Source organism: Gopherus evgoodei, chromosome 7, assembly GCF_007399415.2.
Source record: "Gopherus evgoodei ecotype Sinaloan lineage chromosome 7, rGopEvg1_v1.p, whole genome shotgun sequence".
NCBI lineage: Eukaryota > Metazoa > Chordata > Testudines > Testudinidae > Gopherus > Gopherus evgoodei.
The window spans coordinates 85,509,111-85,534,063 of NC_044328.1; the positions used below are offsets into that span (position 1 = coordinate 85,509,111).

A 24,953-nucleotide genomic window follows, 5' to 3' on the forward strand; every position below is an offset into this window, starting at 1 on the left:
CACTCACCTCCTCAGCCTGCCTTCTCTGCCACCTCACCTGCCCCCCCCCGCCCGCCAGCTCGCCTACTCACCCCTCCCCCCCGCTGCCAGCTCACCTACCTGTCCACTGCCGGCTTGCCTGCTCCCCCTGCCGCTGGCCCTGTCGCCGATTCACCCTCACTCCCCAGCCTGCCACTGGCTTCTTCACTGCCCCACCCACCAGCTGGCCGGCCAGCCATTGGCTTGCCTCACCCTGCTGCTTGCCTACTCACCCCCTGCAGGCCGCACAGTGAGCCCACGCAGGCCACATGTGGCCTGCGGTCCATATGTTGTGCAGGCCTGCTGTAGTGCCATTCCTCAGGGAAACGTTCAGCTCTCCTGAGATCTTCCCACTGATCTGCCAGCTGGGAACAAACAGGTTGAGTTGCGACTGCTGCAACTGCAGCAGAACAGATTGCTGGTTTGTGTGTGCATGATTAATTCAGCTGTGGTGGAAAGCGGTTTGAGGATGGCCTGGTACCAGAGACGTGGATGAGGAGGCTAAAGGCTGAGGAACACACGTGCCTGCCCCCTGCAAGCAAAGGAAATCTGGGAATCTGCCGACCTGACCCTACAGATCACATGAACCCAGGGCTGATGAGGTGGGGGGTGGGGGCAGAAAGCCGGTACAAATTACTGGGGCCCAGCTGTCCAGAAGGGGGCCTAGGGCCTGGCTTTGTCGGCTCTGTTTAGCTGGTCCGCCTTTTTTTCCACCAGGGCCCGAACCCGCTCTTGGCGGCCCTGTATGACTCCTGCTGGAGAAGTACAGCAGAGCTGATTGCAAACCTGAAAGCTTCTTTTTCCTGATTAGAAGCAAGAGCCAACTATACTATGAGCATGTTTGTTTTGAATCAAGTGATGTATTGGAGATGAGCTGAAGGTCACTGGATGTGGGCCAAGCTGCAGGGGTAACTGTTCACTTAATATTCTCTCCCTCGCCCCCACACACGTGTTAACAGTGCTGTGTCATGGTGCCACTTGTAACTTACTGAGAGTCCAGGACTGCTAAACTCACAGGCCAAAGGAGTGCGTAGTTGCACGACTGCTGTTTTGCAAGCAGTTTTAGTATATGTGTGCAGAAATTATTTGTGTGTGTGTGTGTCTATAAATGGCTCTGGAAATCTGGACTTGGTTTTTCTGAGGTGCATGATAGAAATGGAATACATTTTGCTGGATTTGAATTCCTGTGATTTCAAGAGAAAATCTGTAATTGCTAGGTCCCTTGGAGTGTCAAGTGCAGTGGATATGTGGGATGGGGTTATATGCCGAAGGATGCAGCTGTGAAGAGGGTAGGTGGAAATTAGGGCTGTATGAAACCCCTATTTATCCTCAAACCCAGTCCCGTTGAGTTTGACAGTGCACATGCGGGGGCTGAATGTTTGTACAGTGGGACGGGAAGTGGGGGAGACGCGCAAACCCTATACAAGCATAGCCTTTAACTGTCGCTTTAGATAGGGCATCTTCAAAGGTGGTGGGAGCCTCAGGGCTCCTGCTAATCCTCCTGGACTTGGTGGCTCCCTTCTGTGGGTCCATTCTTCAATCCAGCAGGCTCATCCATGTCCCACCTGGCATAGGCTACTGTCTCCCAAACCCCTACATGGAGAGGTTCCCCACAATTGCTCAGGCAGTAGCTTGGGAGCATACTTAGGTCCCCTAGCAGCAATGCACCATAATCCCTAGAGGATGGCTGTTTGAGTGCCCCAGCGTTCTGAAACCAGGGATTAGGAGGCACTTCTGGGTGGACCCGGGTGTGTTCCCCTCACCAGCTACCCTTGTGGTGTTCAGGAGGTGCACTCCACCTTCTTCCTTGGTGGCTTTCTGAAGATCCTCCTGGGGAATCCCAAGACACAGGAGAGATGCCTGTGGCCATGTTTCCCCAGCCCATGGGATATCAATGGTGGTTATTTGGGAAAGTGCTGGAAGGATATTGGGGGCAGAGCAGGTAGGCTGCTCCACCTGGAGCTGTGTTCATCCAACTCCCAGCTTCCTGACAACCCTGCAGAGGCTGCTTTGCTTTCAGCTTCTGGGAAACCCGTCTCCAGGGTTATCACAGCATGAGTGGGAACTTTACAATGCCCTGGCACGTCACTAAGTGACTGGAGCCCGGGATGAAGGAGCAATGGAAATCTCTGGAAATCTTCCCTCAGCCAGTACTGACTTGAGATTCCCATTGAAACCAATGGGAACTGTCCTGGGATGCGGCAAGAAGCCGGAAAAAAGACAGAAAACTGTTTGTGGCCTCTCTTGGAAGGTCTGGGCATGAGTGAAGTGCAAATTGCAGGCTCTGTGCTCCCATTCGCGCTCTGGCTCACCACCTGCCAGTACCCTGTACTTAGTGGACTGTGTTTAGCCACAAGCATATCGTTTGTTTTGGAACACAAAGGCTCCTCGACTTGTGAGTCTGATGGGGTTGGGTTATCCTAGGGACTGAATGGCTGCAGCTTGCCAGGTGAGACTGCTCTGCCCCTTGGGGCGGCTGTGGCCCTGAGAAGACAGTCCCTGCTTTCTTGCACGCACTGTATTGTTACACACTGGCAGCATCACCTCTCTCCAGGGATGGCTGCAGGGCTCAGGAATGCTCCCTAGCTGCATGTGAGCCCTTTCCCTAAGGGCTCTGGCTGGGGCTGTTTGCTGAAGCCCTGCTGCTTCGGAAGGCCCTAGTGGTGCATGTTGGGGTCTGACTTGGAGTTACTACATGAAAGCTGATCTGTGGGTCCCACCCTGCCTTTCTTCCCAGCACCTCTCCTCAATCTGTGCCTTGCTCATGTGAAGATGTGGTCATGCCGTGAGCACAAGGGGACAGTGTGTTCCTGCACACTCCAACCCTTCCTTTACACTGATTCCCCAGTATTACCTGCCCTGAGCATGGCCCCTGGGTCACCCTCCTTGCAGTGCAGCAGAAAGGTGTTTGAATGGGGAAGGGAAACACCAGTTCTACGAGCTAGCATCTCATTGGCTCTCACTCCTGAATGGTGCCTTGCCCTGCTCCTCCTCCCCTGCATGCTCAGTGCTTTCCTTCCCAAGCACGTTGGATGCCTTTTGTGTGGTGTGGCATCAGCCTTGATGACAAGCTCAGCAGGAAGAGGAAGCGCAGGAGGGTGGCTTGTTGCCCTGCGTGGCACTATGGCACCATCAAAATGGTGGCGGCGAGATCAGGGCCCTTTGCGTCAGCGAGATGTGCCCATAACTTCCTTTGCCCCTAGATGGTAGTACGTGTGCTTGGACAAAGCCACAGCAGCAGGCTAAGGGCAGGAAGTGGCTGATGTTGGCAATCGTATTTCAGTGGTGTTTTCTCTCCCTTTTTTGCATCGTAGGGGATGTTGAGGTTTCTGAGAATGTGTTGCCAGCCCTGGCTTGTGATAGGGACAAGACCCAGACTCTTTGCTGCCTTCCTCTGTCATGTCCATAGTTGTTCAGCTGAAAACCTAGAGACTGGACCAGTGACCACAGGACCCTAGAGGAGGGGTGGGGAACCTGAGCTTGGATGGGAGTGGGAATAGCGGGCAGGAAGGGTTCTGGGTGGCTGTGGGGAGAAGGAAGCTATCCACACATATTGATTAGTCTGCAGAGCTGAAGAACGCTGGTAGCATCACACAGGGGGGATCCCGTGAGAGCCTCACTCATCACGTCTGCCAGGGAGGCTGTATGGGTAAGAGGAGCAGCTGGAAGAGGGGAGAGTCCAGGGGAGCTTAGCTGAGCATGGGATTCCAGCCTGCCTTTGGGCCTCCTGGAAATCAACTGCTCTGCAATGTGGAGAAGCAGCTGGTGCGATTGCTGACAGATCAGTTCCTTGCAGCATGCAGTGGCCTCCTGTAGCTGGGAGGCGCACAAGTTGTGTTGGTCTGTGCTGGCCACACACCCACAGTGCCTATAGTGGGGCTGCGGTATCCTAGCCTTTCCACCCTCCCTGAGGAGCTGGCACTGGCCTGTGTGCCCACTCCTCAGCCCTGGTGATGGCAGCATCACCCACTTGTCTTCCTCCCTGGTAATGCCTGCTGTAATGTGCGCTCATTGAGAGACTGGGTGAGGCTGTATCTCGCTGTGGGGAAGGTCTCTGGGAGGAGGCAGCCACCGAGCATGTTCCAGCACAGCAGACACCATGGATGCAGAAGGTGATGCGGAGCAGTTGCCATTTGGATTAATTTAAAACCTGAGCATGTTGGTGCCTGTTCTAATGCAACAGGTAGCTAGTCCAGCTGTTTGGAGCTGCAACTCCTGAGCCCTGCTCTCCTGATATGGTAAAAGCTTCATATTCCAGTGTTAATTTTGTGTTCAGAAATCGTGGCATGGGGTAGACCAAGCCCCTTTGCCATCCCATGTAACGTTGCTCCTCCCCTTTACCTCCTAGTGGGTGGGACTTTTGAGACATCTGCACATGTTTATGGAAGTGGTATTATGCACTCTGCTCCCCCAGAGGCTCTGAGAGCACACGGTCACCCCACGTTTTAAAGCACATAAGGGAATAGCTTCTAGATTGCTCTAATGCCTTGCACTCCTGAGAGCTCAGATGCTGCAGCCCTATTCTCTGCTCTCCCACCTGTGAGATCTTGTGCAAAGCAATGAGTCATGCAGCCCCATGGCCTGTGCTAATCTTTGCTTTGTAATTCATAGTTCTTCTTTTCTTGCTTTCAGAGCAGCTAGTGCTGGGAGCCTACAAAGAACTGTCTCACCATTGGGATAAAGACTATGACTCCTTCGTGCTGCCGCTGCTGGATGAACAACAGCCATGTTATATCCTTTACCGGCTGGACACCCAGAATGCACAGGGCTTTGAGTGGCTCTTCATCTCCTGGTCCCCTGACAGTTCTCCTGTAAGCCTTTGGTCTCTCTCAATTCCTCTTTACAGGGTTGTAATTTTCCTGGCACTCGCAAGAATGTTTGTGTGGTGGGTAGAGAGTGGAAAGCTGTATTTAAGGACTAATTATTGGAATTGTTCAAAGGTTAGTGTATCATTTTTCTGAAGACTCGCTTAGCAGAGCTAATCATCTAACTTCCATGTAGCACTGGTTAGCCAGATGGACCCTAACATGCTCTGCAAATGCTCTGTTCAGTAGCGTGCATGTGTAAAGCTGTGCGCATCAGTTCTCCTCTGGGGGAAAGCTTGGCTACTGTTCAACAGACTACTGTAAACTACATGGCAGATACAGGCAAGGAGTGAATCCAGCCTGTAGGGAGAATGTAGGGAATGGAATGTAATTATCCATGAGGAAATTTGGCCAAGATTTTACACTCCTACTTGGCAAAAAGTGCCACCATGAGGGGTCAAGACCCGAGCTTTAGGTGTCATTTGCAAGCTGTTCCTGTCAGCAATGTCTCCTTCCAGCTTGCTCAGGTCGATCCGGTACTGACTTGAGGGAAGAGAGCTACCTGCAGAATCCTCTGGCCACCCAAGTCACGACCCAGCCCAGTCCTGCTTTACTTGAGATCTGACATGTAACCGCATGCAGGCAGAGTTTTACAGCAGGATTGACTCAGCTTTCAGGGCTAGCAGGGACCATCATGATCATCTATTCTGACCTCCTGCACATTGCAGGCCCCAGAACCTAACTATCCCCTCCTGTAACAGACACCTAACCTCTGGCTGAGCTCCTGAAACCCTCAAATAATGGTTTAAAGACTTCAGTGACAGATAATCCACCATTTACACTAGTTTAAATCTGCAAGTGTCCCATGATCCACGCTGCAGAGGAAGGTGAAAACCCCACAGGATCTCTGCCAATCTGACCTGGGGGAAAATTCCTTCCTGACCCTAAATATGGCAATCAGTTAGACCCTAAGCGTGTGGGCCAGACTCCTTCTCCTGTACACCCTCTCCAATTACCAGTCTGTATTACTCTATGAACACACATCAAATGCCACAAAAAATAAAACTTTACTCTAGTGCTACAGTGACACCTGGTGGTCAGTCAAGATATTAGTGTTTGTACTTGACCCTGTTGCACCTAATATTTTTTGAAGCCCAAATCTCTCCCCCCTACGCCCCCTCCCCGTAAGATAAGTATTCTCATTCCCACTTTTCAGAGGAGGGAAAGTGACAGCTGGTGACTTAACCCAAGGTCATCACAAGCCAGCTGTAGAGAATTAGAATGAAATAAGATTGAATCACAGTAGCAGATTGCTCTGGGAGGCAGCGTGGCCTAGGGGGTAGAGCACTTGGACGGTACCTGAGAGATATGGGATCTATTCCCAGCTCTGCTGGCTGACCTTGAGCAAGTCACTTCATCACGCTGGCCTCTGCTTCCCCATCCGTAAAATAGGGATAATGATGCTGACCTCCTTTTGTAAAGTGCTCTGAGATCTACTGGTGAAAAGAACAGTCTAGAGGCTACATGGTATTATTAAAACTGTCACTGCTGTTGCTTGTGCTGGCCAGAACTAAATTCACTACAGAACCCTTCTCCCCCAGGAGTGCCAGGATCCTACTTCTGTTATAGCCACTGGCTACTGAGTCAGGTTCTGCTTTTATGGTAAGATGACTACTGGCTGCATTTAAGCCATTCTGGGATGTCCAGAGCACTATCCAAAATTCTTCTGTAATGGGGGCCATTGACTAATGGCAGGTTTGGGGGGGGGTGAGGTGGGGAGGGAAAGGCTAGTAAAGCAGTCTTATGTGGGATGGACAGAAGAAATCAAGTTGGTTGTGATGGGGTGTGTGTGTAGGCTTGGGGAGGAAGGCAATTTGTTTCTGGTTCAAAGTGCAAGACAAGAGGCAACCAAAACAGCCTGGAGAAATTATTCTCTGGAGTTAGATGTGGTAAGATTATGAACAATGAGCTTCAATTAAAACCAAGCCTGTTGCTTTAAAGTGGAATTTTAAACAGGGAGATCAATCAAATAAAAGATCCAGTTTAGCGGGGTACTGAAATCCAACTGCAAGCTACAATTTTGGAGCACTTATTAGAAATGATCTGTGTGTAGAGATTAGCCCTTTAAAGGTAGGGGAAACATTTGTATGGCTTGTTATGCCAGTAAAGTTCTTGAACTGGGTTGACTAGCATCTCGATGTCTTGTCGGTCTCAGCTGTCATTACTAATTCTGTAGCTGTGTGGAAGTGAAACCCTGGACTGATAGGGCACTCTGTTGGAATGCATCGTAAGACAGTGAATGTGCCTGCCTAGTCCTGATGGTGCAGTTGCTGACAGATAGGGGTGGATTCCTGTTGATGAGAGAAGTTCTGTCTTCTCCGATGCCTTGTAGTATCACCAATGGTAGAAGTTTAGCACCGCAGCAGCTGCAGAACTGATGCCCTTGAATTAGCAGAGGGAAGGAGCCCAGATTCCGATCCTGTTAAACTTTCTACCTCACTGAATAGATCTTGTTCACTCTCTACTTGTCCAGGTTAGGCTGAAGATGCTGTATGCAGCGACCCGAGCAACAGTGAAAAAAGAATTTGGAGGAGGACACATAAAGGATGAGCTGTTTGGAACAGTTAAGGTATGGACACCTGCTCATGCCATGGACTGCAAGCTCACAGCACCTTCTGGTTAACATCTCAGGGTATGGCTACACAGCAGCAGGAAGAGGTTTTTCCATCACTGGAGTAAATCCACCCCGTTGAGAGATGGGAGCTAGGTTGATGGCCTAGCTGGGCCTATACCAGGGCTTAGGTTGGTTTAACTGTGTCTCTTGGGTGTGAATTTTTCACACCTCTTAGCAACTGTAGCTAGGTTGAGCTTAGTTTTAGGTGTAGATCAGGCTTGATGCAATAACCAGTGCCAAAACTGCCTGGGATACCACACGGGGGGTTAAAATATTCCTGGATCACTACTGGGTTTTTCCCACCTTTGTTACTGCTCTCTGTCCTTGTTTCTTTAGAGTCTGTCTTTGCTCTTTTAAGGTTGAAGGGGAGCGCCTGCAGGCACTCTGTTCTTGAAGTACTTGCACACAAGTGAAATTGATTCAGATCTTTGACCTTCCCTGTTCAGCTCATCAGCGGGTGCTGTGATTTGTGTGGGTCACTACCTTGGCAGCTGGGGAACAGGCTGCTTTCACTCTGCTCACTCATGAGAGAGCTGGTTCCTTTAACCTCTTCACTGCCTACAGGCTGTATCTTTATCCATTCAGGCTTATCCTGGCAATTTCCTTAGCCCTTGCTCTGTTTGAATGAAGAAATCATTTATAAAATGATTAATCATATTGCCCCTTGGCACTAAGCAGAAGAGAAGGTTTCTTTTCTGCTAATCTAATGGAACATCAAAGAAAACCGATTATTACATTTATAGAAAAGATGGGCAGGGGGGATGTACAGGATGTTTTATAAAGGTGCTGTTTTAAATAACGCCACAAGGTGGCAGCTTGTCTCAATAAATGAAACCAGGTTGTTATACAGCAGGCCTGCACAACTCGTAAAACGGCGAGGGCCACATTACTCCAAAGAAAACAGCTGAGGACCGAAACTCCCGGCCCCACGGAAACAGCGCCCCCCAGGACCTCTGGGCCCCGCGGAAACACCCCACCCCAGGGCTGCCCAGCCCTGTGGTAACAAATCCTCCTTCCCCAGCACCACCCCACCAAAACAGCTGTGGGCCAAAAAGGAAGGTTGGCGATGCGGAGGTGATACTTGATTTTAAACCAACCAGGGGTTCCCAGCTGAAGAGGTGACTTGGAGCTGTCGGGGGCAAATTAAAGGGCCCTGGGGCTCCTGCGGCTGGGGAAACCTGGAGCTTAGCGGGACTGGGGTAGGGATTTAAAGGGCCCAGAGCTCTTGCCAGCAGCTCAGAGCCTTTTGAATCCCGGCTGCAGCTGAGATTTAAAGGGCTCTGGGCTCCCCGCTGCTGCGAGCAGCTCAGAGCCTTTTGAATCCCGGCCGATAGTCCTTTGATTCCCCGCCGTGGGCTGCACAGTGAGCCTCCGTGGGCCACATGTTGTGCAGACTTGCTATACAGTAAAACTTGTTTGCTAACTGCAGCCACCTGCGCTAATAGCCACCACCCATCGTGATCCAACATAGCCCACGTTTTTCTGACTTTCAGAGCATGCTCCAACATGGCTTATTTTTCAAGGATTTTTTCCCAAAGGGGCGTGATGGGGGATGGAGCTCACTTTTTAGTGAGCTGGGAATATCTGCAATTGCTGGCATCGGCCAACCTGCATTCTGTGGGTCAGCTGTTTCTGTGGCTAGAGCTTGGGATAAGGACCTGTTATAGATGGAATATCTCCAGCTGCCACAGATTTGCCAAGATTGTAAACTCTGTTGCAGTCAGGTAGCTGGAAGGAGAAACCACTTCCAGATGGGGGATTATTTGAAATGTGGAGAAAGTTAGTTAAGATTTTTGTTTAACTTCTAGAAGACTTAGGGCTTGCCTATGCTTGGACACTTCAGTGAAGTAGCTATTCATATCATATTAATTATTCCAGAATAACTGTTTGGTAAAGTTTCCCAGTGTAGACAAACCCTTACAACTGGTGTAGACTGTAAGTTCTCCTGAGCGGGGATCAAATCTACATCTTCATATAGGTCATAGTGCCACAATGGATGTGCTACTCTACTCTACAGAATGTGTTACCCTGCTATATGGAGCTAATAGTAATAATGGGTTAGTTGAGGTGTGTACACAGCTTGCAGTAGTGTGTACACATCTGCCATTTCTGTAAAGATACCCCATGTTGACTGGATCACTGTCCTTTTGTCATGTTCTCCTGGGAAGAGTGAGAACTTCCTGAGCACTCAAAGATTTGACCCTTTTGAGAGACCGATAGGTGAGCCTCATTCTGTGATTTTTGTTATTGTATCAAGTAGCCCCCCTGTTATAGTGGGCAAAAATGTGGAGCCCCTATAATGCCTGTTTACAGGCTGTGCTGTGCTTCCTTGAGAAATCTGGGGAACCATGTGAGATCATATTGTAGTGTATTGTGTGGTGAGAGTTTAAAGCAGAGGTAGTATAGAACTTCCAGAAGAGCATTCTCTTCCTCTCTCATAGACTCAAGGTCAGAGGGGACCATTGTGATCATCTAGTCTGACCTCCTGCACAACGCAGGCCACAGTCTCACCCACCCACTCCTGTAACAAACTGCTGTGTCCTGCCAGATTGAAAAGTCATGCCTATGAATCTGGGACTAGGCAACAGGGCAGGTAAAGGTGGTGCCTGAATCCCTGAATGCTGGAGTCCCCAAAAAGGAGAGCTGAAGACACAAGGGCTGAGATAAGCCTGGAAAAAATGATTTTCCACTAAGCCAGCCTGGCACTTAGTAAAGATTCTCCATATCTGTTCATCTTTTCATACAGCATGTAATGAGGAAAACAATGAGTGGACCAAAAGGATCACAACCAAAAATAAGGTCAGGGTTTCTGTGGCATCACCAGTCACTCCGTTCTGGACAGTGTGGGCATCCTGAATTAGTCTAATCTGGTACCAACGGGCCATTACTAGCTGGCTGTTTGTAGCCTGTCCTGAGCTGGCTGACACCTATCCTATAGCAGTACTTCGAATAGCTGCCCCTTACTGCAAAGGCCAAACCAAAAACATTCCAAGAACAAGGAGGATCCTCTTTGCAATTACCAGCCTCAGACATTCACAAGAGAAGGCAACTCTGGCATCAGATTCAAGCCATCACTATTTCATGCATTGGTGAACATTGTGGTCAGGGGAGGGAGCAATCTTCATTCTGTAATAATTATGCTAATGACATTTACTCTCACTTCTGTCTGGTGGCTGCAGGAAGACATTTCACTAAGCGGCTATCAGAAGCATGTGTCGTCCTGCTCTGCCCCAGCCCCGCTGACTGCAGCTGAACAGGAGCTCCAGCAAATCCGCATTAATGAGGTGAGAGGCTGGGTTTGAGAGATGGGAAAAGGATTTGTATCAGCAATGGGTGCAAAACAGTTAAAGCTGGGAGCTGTTGCTTCCAGACAGCAAGATGCATTAAGCTGTGAAGTAGCCTCTCTAGGGAAAGACTGGCTTACTCCTCATTTGGAATATACACAACTAGACTCTACAAAATGCCAGCAAACGTATTGTGGGAATTAGACCTCTGTTGGCAGAGAGATGGACTGTGTGTGACACTCTGATTCTGTGTGGGCCTTGGCGTGGAAGCCACACCCAGCCAGTGCAGGGAGACAGACAGGAAAGACTCAAACAAAAAATACCAGTAGCCAAAGCAGAAAGGTCCAAGCAAAACATGGCAAAGCTACCTTGTAATTGAGCCAGTTTCACTTTAAATTATTTTGTGCCTTTATTTTTAAAGCTACAACTGCCATTTTATGTTTGGCTAAATCTCTGAAAGCAAAATTTGCCATCTGTGTTCTTTAAAACTAATGCACGAAATAAACTCACTGAAACCTTTTATATGCTTACACGTTTGCTCACAGTTCTGTTTCATTTCCCCTGCTGTAGTTGGTTGGCAAATGATGGTTTAACATCCAAAGCAGAACAGGAAGCTGCATTCTGAACACTGCTGTAGACATTAGCACTGTTATCAAGCAGAACCCAGAACTTGTACTTCAGGGGAAGGGCAGGAAGAAACGATTTTCAGCCATGTTTTTTCTGAAATGTGCTTGACACCATTCTCTTTTAGCACCCAGAAGTGTACTAGGCACCTCCTGAAAAGACAGTCCTGTCACAAGGGGCTTCGGTTTGAAACTTTTAGGTGTGACATGATGGGCAGGGATGTGAAACAAAAGGAGGGACTGGGCCGAGGAGGAATGGGATGACAGCAGTACGATCAAGTGGATACTTTCCTGGTCTCTGTACTTCGTGGTGGTTCTGTGTGTGGGCATGTGCATGCAGATAATGTAGGGAAGAGACAGCGAATGTTATTAATGCACTTATGGAGGACATCCTGGCAGAGTGAGATTTCAGGAGGAATTTCATTCAGTGGATAGCGGCTTGTGGGATAAGGGGAACATTCCATGTATAGGAGGCAGCATAAAAATAGCACCAAGACTTAACAGAGAGAGACAAGCAGGCCATAAACAATGGCATTATTGGAGGGCTGATCTGAGAGGCAGGGCTGGATAAGTAGGGAGCATAAGAACTACTTGTCTTATTTCTGAAGCCTGCCCTATATAAGAGGTGCAGAAAACAACCATGATCCGATTCCAGTATTTATGTGTTGGATGCAAGGCTGGCGATTTCTTCTGCCAGTGATCTCTCAGCCAGTCTATCTTGTCATACTCAGATATTTACCTCTTCAGTCTGTACCAATGCACTGTGGGGAGAAGCCTTCTGACTTTTCTGCTTTTCACTTCACCTGTCTGTCTTCCCTTCAGATTTTTATTTCAAACCAGTCTCTGTTAGAGTGGTGACATCAGTGTTACAGATTTGCAGTCGCTAATCGGCTTCTGGTCCCATTGTTCCCTTCCCTGTTGCTTCCCACAGCCCATAAACCTAATCTCTCCAGATCAGTCTGGATTTGTTCGCTGTGTTCCTCCACATTTGCTGCTCCCTTAAATTTGTGTCCTCTGAAAACTCAAATGTTTGTGCCTCTTCCTTCAGGTCATGGGTGGACCAGGCAGGGTTGAATTCAGCTGCCTGAGCTTTGCAGGGCATGTTGAAGGCATCTTGAGGTCTGGGTGCTGCTGAGATTGGGGAGCTCAGCCCAGGTAAAATTCCAGAACTTATACAAATCCTGATGACCTCCCCCATTTCTATTCCTTTCTCCAGATACACACACTTATCACCTCTTCCCCTGGAGTAATTTTCTCCTTTCCCCTCTAGCACTCCAGTAGGATTGGAGCCAGACTATAGTATGTTTCAGCACCACACACACATTTTGTATTGTAATCCTTAGTTTGAGAGGGTGTCTGACCTCTGTCCCCCTGAGCATCATGCTCTTTCACTCAGCACATCAGTTTGTGGTACAGTCTCCAGAAGAGACCTTGCTTTACCCTCACCGAGTTGTTCAGTTAAAGCACTTGAGATTCTAGCCCATCTGTCAGATAAGATCTATTACAGTAGTACTCTTGGTGCTAAAATGTACCTATCAGTGTTTCTGATTTTTCTTCCCCTACTCCTGACATCAGGCTCCCAGCTCTGCTACAGCCTGCCTTTGATGGGTTGGTGATGCTGACATGCTCCAAAGAGAATCCTGTCTCCTGAGTCAGGCCACTTCTCCCTGTAACCTGGTGCTGAAATGTGGAGGTAGTGAACAGGATGTCAGTTCTGGATGCAGTTCAGAATGTTGATTTCCATCTATAAAGCCCTAAATATCTCTGACTTGCCCCTTTCACGTAGCTTTTGATCCGCAGCCTGGAGCTTATCAGGAGGCAGTAGCGTGGCATTCTCTGGGGGGCCGTGACACTGGTAATCCTTCCCATTGGGAGTTCAGCGTAGCCCAGGTTTTGTAGCTCTTAGAGCCTGGTGCTTGTGCTCCATTTTCCTAGTCTGAGGATGCTGGGAGCCCCTTAATTATTGGTCTCTCTAGGTCTGGTTTCTGTTCTTGGGGGTTAGGGGACAGCTGTATTGGGTGATGGGAACTGATGCCAAAGGTGTTCTTAACATGTGACTTTATGTGCAGTAAATAGCATCAAGACCCCCTGCAGATGATGTGTAATAGACAAACAGGTAGAGACAAGGGGTTCCATCAGGGAAGCAGAAATCTCTCATTAAATACATAGAAGAGAAGCTGATTTAGAAGCAAATATAGTTTAGTGAGAGAATTGGATCAGCATTAGCTTTGTACTAAATGCGGAGGCAACGAGAGCGCGTCCTGCTGCTAGTGTGTTCCGAGAGCATCAAGCTAGTATTGGCTCTGCAGCTTTGCATGTAGCGCCCTCTCCTTCTGGCCTCTGTCATGCTTGCCTGACTGGCTTGCTCAATGTTGTTGGATTAAGTGCTTTTGGGTGTGTCTTGCAGGATAAAGCTGCCCAGGTAAGTGCCTCCTGTTGATTCTCGTCTTCTGATTGCTGACTTTGATGTTTGCTTTTCCCCATTGAATAATGGGGCATGTATTCAATAAGTGTCCTGCTAGGTGCATGGTGTGTCACAACTCACGTTCTAAGGATACAATGTCCCTTGTGTAGAATTCTAAAGTTGAACCACTGAAATATTAGAACAACAGCAAAAAATGCCGTCTGCATGAAAGTAAGTAGTCACTGCGGTGTTTTGGTTGGGGTTTTTAAAGACACAAACCCCAGGAAATTAAAATGATGGCTCCCAAAGCACTTGTACCTTGGCTCATTGATCTAGATACCGTTCTCTTTTTAGAGAGGAAGGGTAGTCTAGTGGTTAGCACAGGATCTGCCTCCTGGTTTCCAGCTGTCACTCACTTCTTCTCTGTGTGCTTGAACACTTGACTTTACCTCTGAGCCACATTTTATCTGTTACTAAAAAAGGCCTAATACTCTGTCCCACATGGGGGTCAGTCTGAATTATGTAATATTTGTAAAGCATTTTGAGATGTTTGGGGAACAGGTGTGTAGTGTGTATCCACATACAATGTGACTAGTACACTTGCTTTGGGACCCAGAACTTCAATTCCTGACTTCCTCCACCCACACAAATTTAAAAAACAATGTCCTTTGAGGGAACACTGATCATAATGCCAGGTAACTGCACTTATTGCATTGCATTTACATGTATCTGGTTTTACTCATTAGTAATTTGCAATCCTGATGGTGAATCATTTCCTTCATTTGTCTTTATCACATGTACCACTGCTATGTCAGGTTGCTCATGAGCGCTAGCTGGGCTGGACTTAGGCATGGAGAATTTCTTGATCCTGGAGCACAAAGAAAATGTGTAAATTAAAGATCAAGGCTGGCAGCTATAAGTAGTAGCTGGGACTTGATTGTACAGTCCACCAGGAAAAAGTCGACTACAAATTCCACAAAACTTAATTATTAAACTCTTTAGAATTCTGTAAGTGACAAGGGGCACTGTTATCATAAAAAAAAAAAAAGGAGGGGGGGATTTGGGGTGTGTTGTGACCCACACTGTTTCCCATGTGTTTCTTCCTTCTTCCTGTAGATACAATTTCAAATGCATCTCTGTTCTGTTCATGTTCTGTTCCAATGCATGTGTGACTGACTGAATAATATCTGATCCGAATCTGTTGTGTAGTGTTGCTGTGCCTTCACCTCTGAGGTGGCTATATTTCTCGGGGGGTGGAGGTGGGTTCAAGTGATTCTTACATTAATCTGTTTGGAAAAAACTCTCATTCTTGAGGATCCTTCACAATTAGACGAACTTCCATAAATAGAAGGGTGGTGTAGGTGCCAGGAGTGGGGTTTGGTGTTCAGCTTCCTAGAATCAGAAATGTAGGGCTAGAATTGACCTCTAGTCCAGCGCCTTTACTGAGGAAGGACCAAGAAAACCTAGACCACTCCTGACAGGTGTTTTGTCCAACCTGTTCTTGAACACCTCCAAAGATGGGAATTCCACAACCTTCCTTTGAAGCTTTTTCCTGTGCTTAATGATCCTTATTGTTAAAAAGCATCCTAATACTTAACCTGAATCTCCTTTGCTGCAGATTAAGCCAGTTACTTCTTGTCCTACCATCACTAGATACAGAGAACAATTGTTCACCATCCTCTTTATAAGAGAATCTTTAAACATATTGAAGACTTTTATCAAGTCCCCTCTAGTCTTGTTTTCTCCTGATTAAACATGCCCCTTTCCTCATAGGCAGGTTTTCTAAACCTTTAATCATTTTTGTTGCTGCTGCCTGGACTCTCTCCAAGTTGTCTGCTTCTTAAAGCGTGACACCCAGAACTGGACACAGTACTGTAGCTGAGGCCTCACCAGTGCTGAGTAGAGCAGGATAATTACCTCCCATGTCTTACATAATGATAGTCCAGTTAAGGCTCATATTCTGGGGTGTATTTTCACAACTACATCACATTGCTGTTTCATATTCAATTTATGTTCCTCCAGAACCCCCAGATCCTTTGCAGCAGTACTACTGCCTAGCCAGTTATTACCTTTTGTAGTTGTGCATTTAATTTTTCCTTTCTAAGGGAAGTACTTTACAGGTGTCTTTAATGAATTACAACTTGCTGATTTCAGACCAATTTTGAATTCTAGTCCTGTCTTCCAAGGTGCTAGCAACCCCTTCCAGCTTGGTCTGCAAATGTTCGGAGCCGTATGCGTCACTCCATTTTCCAAGTCATTAATGAAATATCAAATGGGTCCTGAACTCAGGACTGAACCCACTAGGTATGTCCCTTCCAGTTTGACAGTGAACTGTGATAACTACTCTTTGAGTTTGTCTTTCAACCAGTTGTTGCACCCGCCTAATAGTAATTTCATCTAGCCGGCATTTCTCTAATTTGCTTTTGAGAATGTCATGCGGGATTGTGTCAGAGGCCTTACTAAAATCATGATACATCATGTCTACTGCTTGCGTCTCCCACCCACAAGCAAGTAACCCTGTCAAAGAAGTAAACTAGGTTGGTTTGGCATGATTTGTTCTTGACAAATCCATGCTGGCTATTCCTTATCGCCTTGTTATCCTGTAGGTGATTGCAAATGGAATGTTTAATAACTTTGATCAGTATCTTTCCAGGTTCCAAAGTTAAGCCTATGGTCTGTAATCCCCAAGCCGTCTTTGTTCCCCTTTTTAAAGATAGGTATATTTGCCCTTCTCCAGTCTTCTGGGACCTCACCTGTTGTTCATAAGTCCTCCTGTGTCACTGAAATAATTTCAAACCAGCATCAGCAGTGTCATTCATAGCTCTGGTTCATTGGTTCAGACTGGGAAAGTCTTGTTGCCCAGAAACCTAGGGCAAGGAGAAGTGCTGGATAAGCAAGTAACCCTGTCTGGTGACAATGACCTCCAGACACAGCACGTAGCTTCTTGTCAAAGAAGTAGGGCTCAGCTGCTGAGCAAAGAAAACAGAATCTCTTCAAAGGCAGTGGCTGGTGAAGGGAGTGAGCAAAGCAACAGAGCTGCTAGTCAAAGGGGAGGATGTCAGCCACAGAAATAAGGCTCTAGGACAAGAGGTTGGGCCGTGGAACAGGTGAACAAGCCAGAGGCTGAGCCTAAGGGTACATCTACACTACCCACTGGATTGGCAGGTAGTGATCAATCTATTGGGGGATCGATTTATCATGTCTAATGTAGACGCAATAAATCAATCCCTGATCACTCTGCCATTGACTCCTGTACTCTACTGCGGTGAGAGGCGGAAGCAGTCGACCACGCACCATGAGGACACGAGGTAGGTCAACCTAAGATATGTCAACTTCAGCTATGCCATTCTCATAGCTGAAGTTGAGTATCTTAGGTCGATCCCCTCCCCAGTGTAGACCAGGGCTTAGTTGAATGTGTTAATGCATTGATAGAGATCTGTGGTGACAGCAGAGGTGAGAGATTGTGTGGGCTTCTCAGATAGTTCAGTGACCGTTTTCTCATCAGAAAGGCAAGCGATAGTATAGTTTGCTGCCCAAGCCAAAGTAGGTTTTCCAGTAGGATAAACTACAGTTTGAGTCTCTTGCTGCTAAGGCCAGACATGTTAACTTTCAAATCCGTGCTCAATTTGCATGCTATTTTAAAACATTTCTGCAAAAATTGTCTGTACAAGACTATCTATGTAAAAAATGTCTGGAACACATCAAACCACTCTGCAAGGTGCAGGGATTAAAAAAAAAAAAAATCAGGCTGAATCAGCAGAAGGTAAGACTGAAGGCTTCAGGCTGAGAAAGTGTAAAGCACACAGCCCAGAAGAGGATGTAGGCAAAAAGAAATGAGAAACGTAGATATAATTGTGTTTTGTAGAATTCATAGAAGCAAAATATCCATGGGTTTCATGTTGACAGGATGAGTTCTGTGCATGTTTGCTTTGCAGAAAGCGTGGGAAACTTCTTATAAGGTGTGAGACCTCGAATGTTTTCATGCATCTTACGTGACTATTCTGTTGCTCATGTGAAATGCATGGAAACAGCTAATTTCCTTTTGTCCATAAGAAGCTGCTATTAGGTTGCTTTTTAAATGCAGTGGGGAGACTAAAAAAAGTGAAAGCATTTGGGGGTTTGAACACTGCTTACACAGTCACAAAATAGGATTTCATTTTTAGAGTTTGAAATACCATGCAGCTTGCAGGCCAGCCATGGTCTTAAGCTTGGATCAAATTATATCTCAGACATGCAGGAAGCAAATATTATATAGCTGTTTGCTAATGGATCTGCTGCTAGGTCTGTAACAAGAGTCAGCATACATCCCATCTTTACAGGGTAGGAATCCTGCACTCTTTGCTGTTATAATATACCTGGAATTTGAGGCATCTGTGGTATCCCGTAAGCAATAAAAATAGCTTAAGAGCGGTGGGAACAAGGCAAAATAATTCAAACCAAAACTGGTTGGGGTCTGAATGTAGAAGGTGCAGCAGTGAGGATGGGCTGTTTGATTTATTAGAGCACACCTGTCAGTTACTGGGCATTGTGGTAGAGAACAGGTTAATGGAGGCCTGGTTTTCACTGCCAAAATAAGTGTGGTGTAGTTTTTACTGTGAGGTTGCTAGGTGAGATGAACCACAGGTGAGGGGTGTAGGGTTGGTCCCATGGTAAAAACTACAGGTGCCTTGTGTGTCCGCTACAGTTTTACAGTGCGATAACTAATGCACATTTGTTATCCTGTAGTTTAAAACCCCACACCTGTTTGTTTTTAATGAAGCCACAGCCAGTGTCTCTCTGGAATACCAGTTTTGTGTATGGATTCAAAACCAGCCAGAGCTGCATTAGTTGGGAATGGATCTAATCAACTGATAATTTAAATGCAAAACCCATCGATCTTGCAAACTTTGTGGCATTGATGCAAAGACTCCAAGTCAGGAATTCCAAAATATAAAGTTAACTCAGCCTTACTGCACATCCTGTATGTTTAATGGTGTCTATAGATAATAGATTACGGCTTACGTTTAACAAGGGAAAGGAGGAGAGAATACTGTGATTATAGTATGTGGTAGATTTAACGTTGCCAGAGCAACCTTAAACCTTTTGGGATTTTCTGACGTTTGAGCATTCAATCTTTCAGCCTTACTGTTGTATTAACGTTGATCCCCTTCACCTTGGTTTAATTTCCTATGCATTTAAAGGGAAAATTAGAATCTGGAGGTATTGTGCTAGTGAATTTCCTTTTCCCCACCAGTTTGCTTTCTGAAGCTTATAGCTCCTCTAGTTTTGCCAGACAAGCATGTATGCTCTTTGAATCAACATGCCCACTTCCCTAACTTCACTGCCTCTGTTTGAAGTGCACTTATCTAGAATTATGCACCTTACCTAACATGCGGTTAATTTTCAAACACTAATATAGTGGTTACATTCAAACCATTTTTAACTAAGCTAAGCACTAGCTCCATGAAATGTGGCATGGTCATAGACCTCAAACTTCAGACATTTGTCTTGTAGCCCTGTCTAAAAGTTGTTTTTAAATGATTTATTTTGGAATATTTTTAAATGGAAGAAGTGTATTTATTTTCCCTCCACTCAAAATCTCTTGATAAAAGTTTGTTGCAACTCTCTCACCTTCAGGCAGAGACCAGCAATGGAAAATTTCAGCCCAACACTTTTGAGTTAGTGGCTGGAAACTGAAAGTTTCCTAGGTTCTATAATATTGTAACATCCATGGCCACTGAAGCTGCCAATTTGCTGTATGCTATGGCCACTTGAAACATCACAGGAACAGCAGAAAGATCTGGGTTTATCCCTGCTGTTCCTGTGAGAGTGCATCTCTTTTAGCATGGTCGAGCTTATGAAACACAGTCAGTGCCCATTCCATTCAGTAGGGGGCAGTGATATGCATACACTAGACCAGGGGTGAGCAAACTATGGCTTGGGGGCTGCATCTGGCCCTCCAGATGTTTTAATCTGATCCTCGAGCTCCAGCCGGGGAGCAGGGTCGGGGGCTTGACTCGCTCCGTGTGGCTCCCAGAAGCAATGGCTTGTCCCCTCTCTGGCTCCTACGCATAGGGGCCGCCAGGGGGCTCCGCATGCTTCCCCTGCCCCAAGCACCGCCCCTGCAGCTCTCATTGGCCAGTAATCATAGTTCATGGGAGCTGTGGGGCGGCGCCTGCGGACAGGGCAGTGAGCCATGGACTGCAATTTGGGATCCACTGCTCTAGAGAGAATCATCCAAAATGTGTGAGGGGTCAGTGGTGACTGAAGAGCTGAGAGGGCCACAACAGAGTTGCTGAATGTGTCCAGAGTCCTCTTTTAGTCCGTCATCCTCCTCCTCCTCCCTCTGCATTAGCTTTGTCAGCCCCCACCCGACCCATGCATAATCCCATTAGCAAGTGTGAATGGATTCTCCCTTCTGGAGGTGGGTTGCTTGGTGCTGATGTTTTCCTTGTGCTTGTTTTTTGTTGTGCTCCCAGGATCTGCACTCCCTGGCCTCCAGCAGTGAGATGGTAGGCCTCTCTCCTCCGGTGTGTCCATTCCCCTCCTCTCCTTTAAAACCATCTCCTCTGTGTGCTGTACTTTGTCCAGATACCCCCCTTCCTTAGTCAGTGTTCTCCACCCCCTTCGTTAGTTTGAGAAATGTATGGGGAGCTACCCTCTGTTTTGCTCTGAGTTGCTGATCTGATTTCTCCTCTCCCCATGCTCCCAGGACGCCTGCTTGCAGGACTCTAGCACTGAGATGGTAGGCTGGCCTCTGGATATTTTGTGCATTCTCCCCATGCCTCTGTCTTGCTCAGGAATCTCATTTTGTGCCTACTTTACTCAGTCCTATGCTCCCAATTCCTTCTGGATTATTATCTATAGGGAATGAGCTGCTAACCCACCCCTGGGCAAGTCACTTCATGGTCAAATTTGCTACCTCCTAACCTTGGGGTGTCAGAGTTTAAGGCCAGAGGGATCGCCAAAGCATCTAGTCTGACCTACTGCATCTCACAGACCATTAAAAACCACCCAGCCACCCGCCTACCAAACCCAGCAACCTACATTAGACAAAAGTATTAACAGCCTGTGGGAGACTAGACTGTTGTATGCCACAGGTAGAGAATAGGAGGGACCAAGACCCCGCTGCTGCAGGGAGATGAAGTGAGTTATTCTCCAATAATCCCGGCAACTGACCTGCACCCCACACACTGCAAAGGGGAAAGACACCCAAAGTCACTGCCAATCTGACCTGGAGGGAAATTCCTTTCCAAACCCACACATGGCCATCAGTTAGACACTGAGCATGTGGACAAGAACCAGCCAGCCCAGCACCTGAGACATAGAATCTTTGTGTCACCTCAGAGCCCTGGCCCTCCCTGCCCAGGGTGCCATCTCCAGCCATGGTCATCCCTGATGCTTCAGAGAAAGGAGATATAAAGAACAGAATTCATTGGGTGGAGTGGGTTAGTCTGACCCCTCCTGCTGAAGTTCTGAAGCATGAGCTTTTAAAACCATAAGACACAAACTGGAAGTGAGCTCCAGGGCTGCTGTACCTCACCCCCTTTATGGTTAGAAATTTTCTAATTTCCAGCCTGAGTTTGCTGATGGCCAGTTAATATCCATTTGTTCTTGTGCCAACTTTTTTGTCCTTTAGTTTAAATAGCTCTTCACCCTCCCTGATATTTACCCCAATGTATTTATAGAGAGCAGCAATATCGCCTCTCAATCTTCTTTTTGCTAGCCTGAATGAGCCTCTTGTAGGATAGGCCCACCATTCCCCTGATCATCCTCGTAGCTCTTCTCTGCACCTGTTCCTCTTTCTCTGAGGTGTCACTAAATAAGGGTGGTGAAGGCCAGAGAATCATTTTAGGGGAGGAAGAAGTGGGACCTCATGCTTCCAGCCCTGCTGTGCATATTTTCCCAAGGGGGCCATGTTTGGGGTGGAAAGCGGGTGTGTGTGCGGATGGAATTGTCATTTACCAGATACTTTATTACTGAAACATTTGTGAAGGGTTCCTGGTCACTTTTGAGTAATTCAGGGCAGTACGTTCAGTGTGTGGTTGAGAAACTTGAGTTCCAGTTCCTGCTGTGTCCCTGACCTCCAGTGTGACTGTGGGCAAGTCACTTCATCTTTCGAGTGCCTTAGTTTCCCCATCTGTATAAAGGGATACTACTACTTGCCTCCCTTGTATAAAGCACTATGGCTGAAAAGCGCTTAACAGCGCTATCCATAACAGATAGCGGCGCACACAATCTCGCTGGTTTTGCAGCACTATTAAGATTAGCACATACAAAAGTCACTCTGGCTGCTCATTATGCAATTTGCAAATGTGGATAACTGCAGCAAATCAAACCCATATCCCTGTGAGATCTGGCTGTGCGCTGGTACTCAGAGGTGACTGTTTCCATGGCACTTTTCATCTGTAGATTCGAAGCCATTTTGGCTATACTGTCACTTATTTAAAAAGTCATTGTTTTTTTTTTTTAAGGGAACGTGAGGAGTTTGTTTCCTCACCCAAAAAATGGCTGAACCATCTTTCCTCAAGTAAAATACCTTCCCCTGGAAGCAGAGCTGAGCCTGAAAGATGGGTGTTCTCAGAAAGCTGCGAGCAGCTGTATCTGGTGTCGCAATGGAAATCACTTTTACAACCAGCACAGCTAAAGTGGAACAGCCCCAATGGGAGGTAGCCTTTCCACACGTGGCTTTAGAGCACATTCGGTACTCTCAGTGCTTAGCAACCTCTAGTCACCAAGCTGAAACGGGTGTGTGAGGCTTTTCAGAGAGCCATTCTCTCCTCTGCCTTCTCTGTCACTGATGTGGCTCCGTCTCCCTGTATTCCATGTGACAGATAGTAGTGGGCTGTTGGTGCTGCCCCGCGCTGGTAGAATTCCCCAGCCCTGAGGAGGTACGCTGTGTTGCCTGCCATGTGTTGTGCTTTAGGCTGTGTCTGAGGGATTCTTTCTCCTCTCATTCTTCACCTCCTCTCCTGAGTGGGATTTTTGTCTCTTCTTTTTAAACACTTGCACATGGAAGCTGTACTCTGAGCAGTGCCTCTCACGGTGCTGAGAGAGAGATGTGAAGAGTAAGCTACCTGGTGGGGGAAGTTAAATTTCCAATGGAAAAAAAAATCTGATTCTTTTGCTTCCCTCCTCTCCTCCCCCCACCCCTTTTGAAGTGGATTTGGGTGCACTGGGGAGTGGATTTGTTGATGCAGAGTATTCCTTCTTAGGGTGGTCCACTGTAAGCCTTTAACCTAAAGGGTCATGTGCCTGTGGCTTACCTCCACTTTCCAGGGCTTGCTCTGAGGGATTTTCCGCATCACCTGTGGCATTCTCAGTGGGAATCTGGGGTATCGGTTTGCACTACCACTTTTTATCCAGAGCTAATGGTGCACAAATGCTACAGTCGATTGTTTATTGGAAGGCTGTATTGAGAATTAAAAATTGCAAACAAAATCTTGCTATATCATAACACCCCAAAATTTGAAAAACACAGTGGGTGTTTGGAGGAGAGATTATTTATTACAGTAGCACCTGGGAACCCCAGTCAAGGACCAGGACCCCATTGTGTTAGGTGCTGTACAAACACAGAACAAAGCTGGAGAGTTGCAGAGCAAGTCCTGGGATGGCGCTGGAGGACCTGGCAACCAGGGATGTTGCCGTCTCACGAGACCCTAAGCAGATTCTCCTCAGAGCTCTACTGAAGATGTCCTCGCATGGCAAAACTGGCTAAAGCCATTGTGCAACAAGGGGTTTTTGTGGCTGAGAAATGTGGGCCCCAAACCCCCAAATGCTAGAGAATGGAAGTACAGTTTGATCAAGAAAATACCATAGTCTCTTTCCATTCCGGTTTCATTTGAAGTCCCCCAATGACAGCTGCAGCATCCCATGTGCTTGATTGTCTCTCTCATGCACCCAGTTATTTATAACTGGCCACGCACAATGACAAGCTGAGGGCATCTTCTGCCAGTGAAAACTTTCCTCATCACTCATCCACTTAGGCAGAGATTAGCTGTGGGGAAAACCTCATCATCGAGAGTTTTCTCTAAACACACAGCAGCCCACGTGAACAAGATGCCCTGGAAGTCTGTGGGAAGATGGTGCTCCCAGGTGGCACTCAGAGTAGATTCTCTGTGGTCCTTGCCTCTCACTTCATATGGCCACATAAATCTCTGGACCAGCCCTCCAGAATGGACAACAGGGATGCCTGAGACCAAAGAATCCCCCTGCCTTGGGAAGTCTTAAAGGGGCCAAGCAGCCCAGTGCCCAGTGTTTGGTTTAGTGTTGGCTGTCTGACAGCTGCATTTTTATTAGAAAACTGAGAATTTTGGTGAAGTTAGACGACTAATGAATTTCGTTGTCATTGTGGCATCTGTGACTTTTGCTAGGACTCTCCCCTGTATGTCCATGTAAATGTATCGGTTTGAATGGTGCAGCAGGCTTGGAATCTCTCCTGCCTCTCTCTCGATCCTGGGCAACAGGTTGGTGCTACTGATTTCTGAAGACATTCAAATGAGAATAAGGGACATGAGGGGTGTCTAGGTCAATAACCGACCTACTTTATTACATAGTATGTCTTAAGGTGGTGTCTGAGTTGTTGCTTAGCTTTAATGTTCCAGTGAATCCTAAGGATGGGGAAGAGAAATCTTCTATCCCTTCTCCCTTTGCTTCTCAGCAGCTTCCTTATTGGTGCAATCTCTGAGATTAGTTCCTCAACCCTTAGCGAGGTCATCCCCTTAAATTTAAGAGCAGAGGTGCTGAAAGTGGCCTGTCTTCCTGCTTGTGTTAACAGTGACAAGACCCAGGCTCAATGTGATCTCCATCAGCGGTGAATCCCATAACTGAGGGCCCTCTTTGGAGAGTGCCCAGTCCTGGGCACCAGTGGGAATGAGCCTCCTTGTCCCCGTTGAATTTAGTTGCCGCAGGGCGTGAGTGCCTAGTGTCCAAGTTCTGCCCAATTCCATTTAGGACCTGAGAGATAAGTGGCAGGATTCTGAGATGTACCTGGTCCGGCAGAGTTAGCGTGATCTCCAGATGGTTCGCTGCACTATGCAGGTGGGACGCTCCATGTTGCGTGAGCTGTTGGTTTCCAGGTGGCCTTCAGAGTCCTCCCCAGGGGAAGCATATTGCAATAGTGCAGCCTTGAGGGGCCACGGCATGTGGATGCCTGTTTGTCTGGGA

The 24,953-nt window shown here is 47.3% G+C and overlaps 1 protein-coding gene across 1 annotated transcript in view; it reads left to right on the forward strand.

The window, feature by feature from the left end:
• Positions 1–24,953, forward strand: part of TWF2 (twinfilin actin binding protein 2) — a 75,972-nt gene that overhangs the window by 47,608 nt on the left and 3,411 nt on the right. The window contains 3 exon segments of the mRNA XM_030568689.1: positions 4,651–4,829; positions 7,357–7,452; positions 10,677–10,781. Of these exon segments, the coding sequence (XP_030424549.1) occupies positions 4,651–4,829; positions 7,357–7,452; positions 10,677–10,781 (380 nt within the window).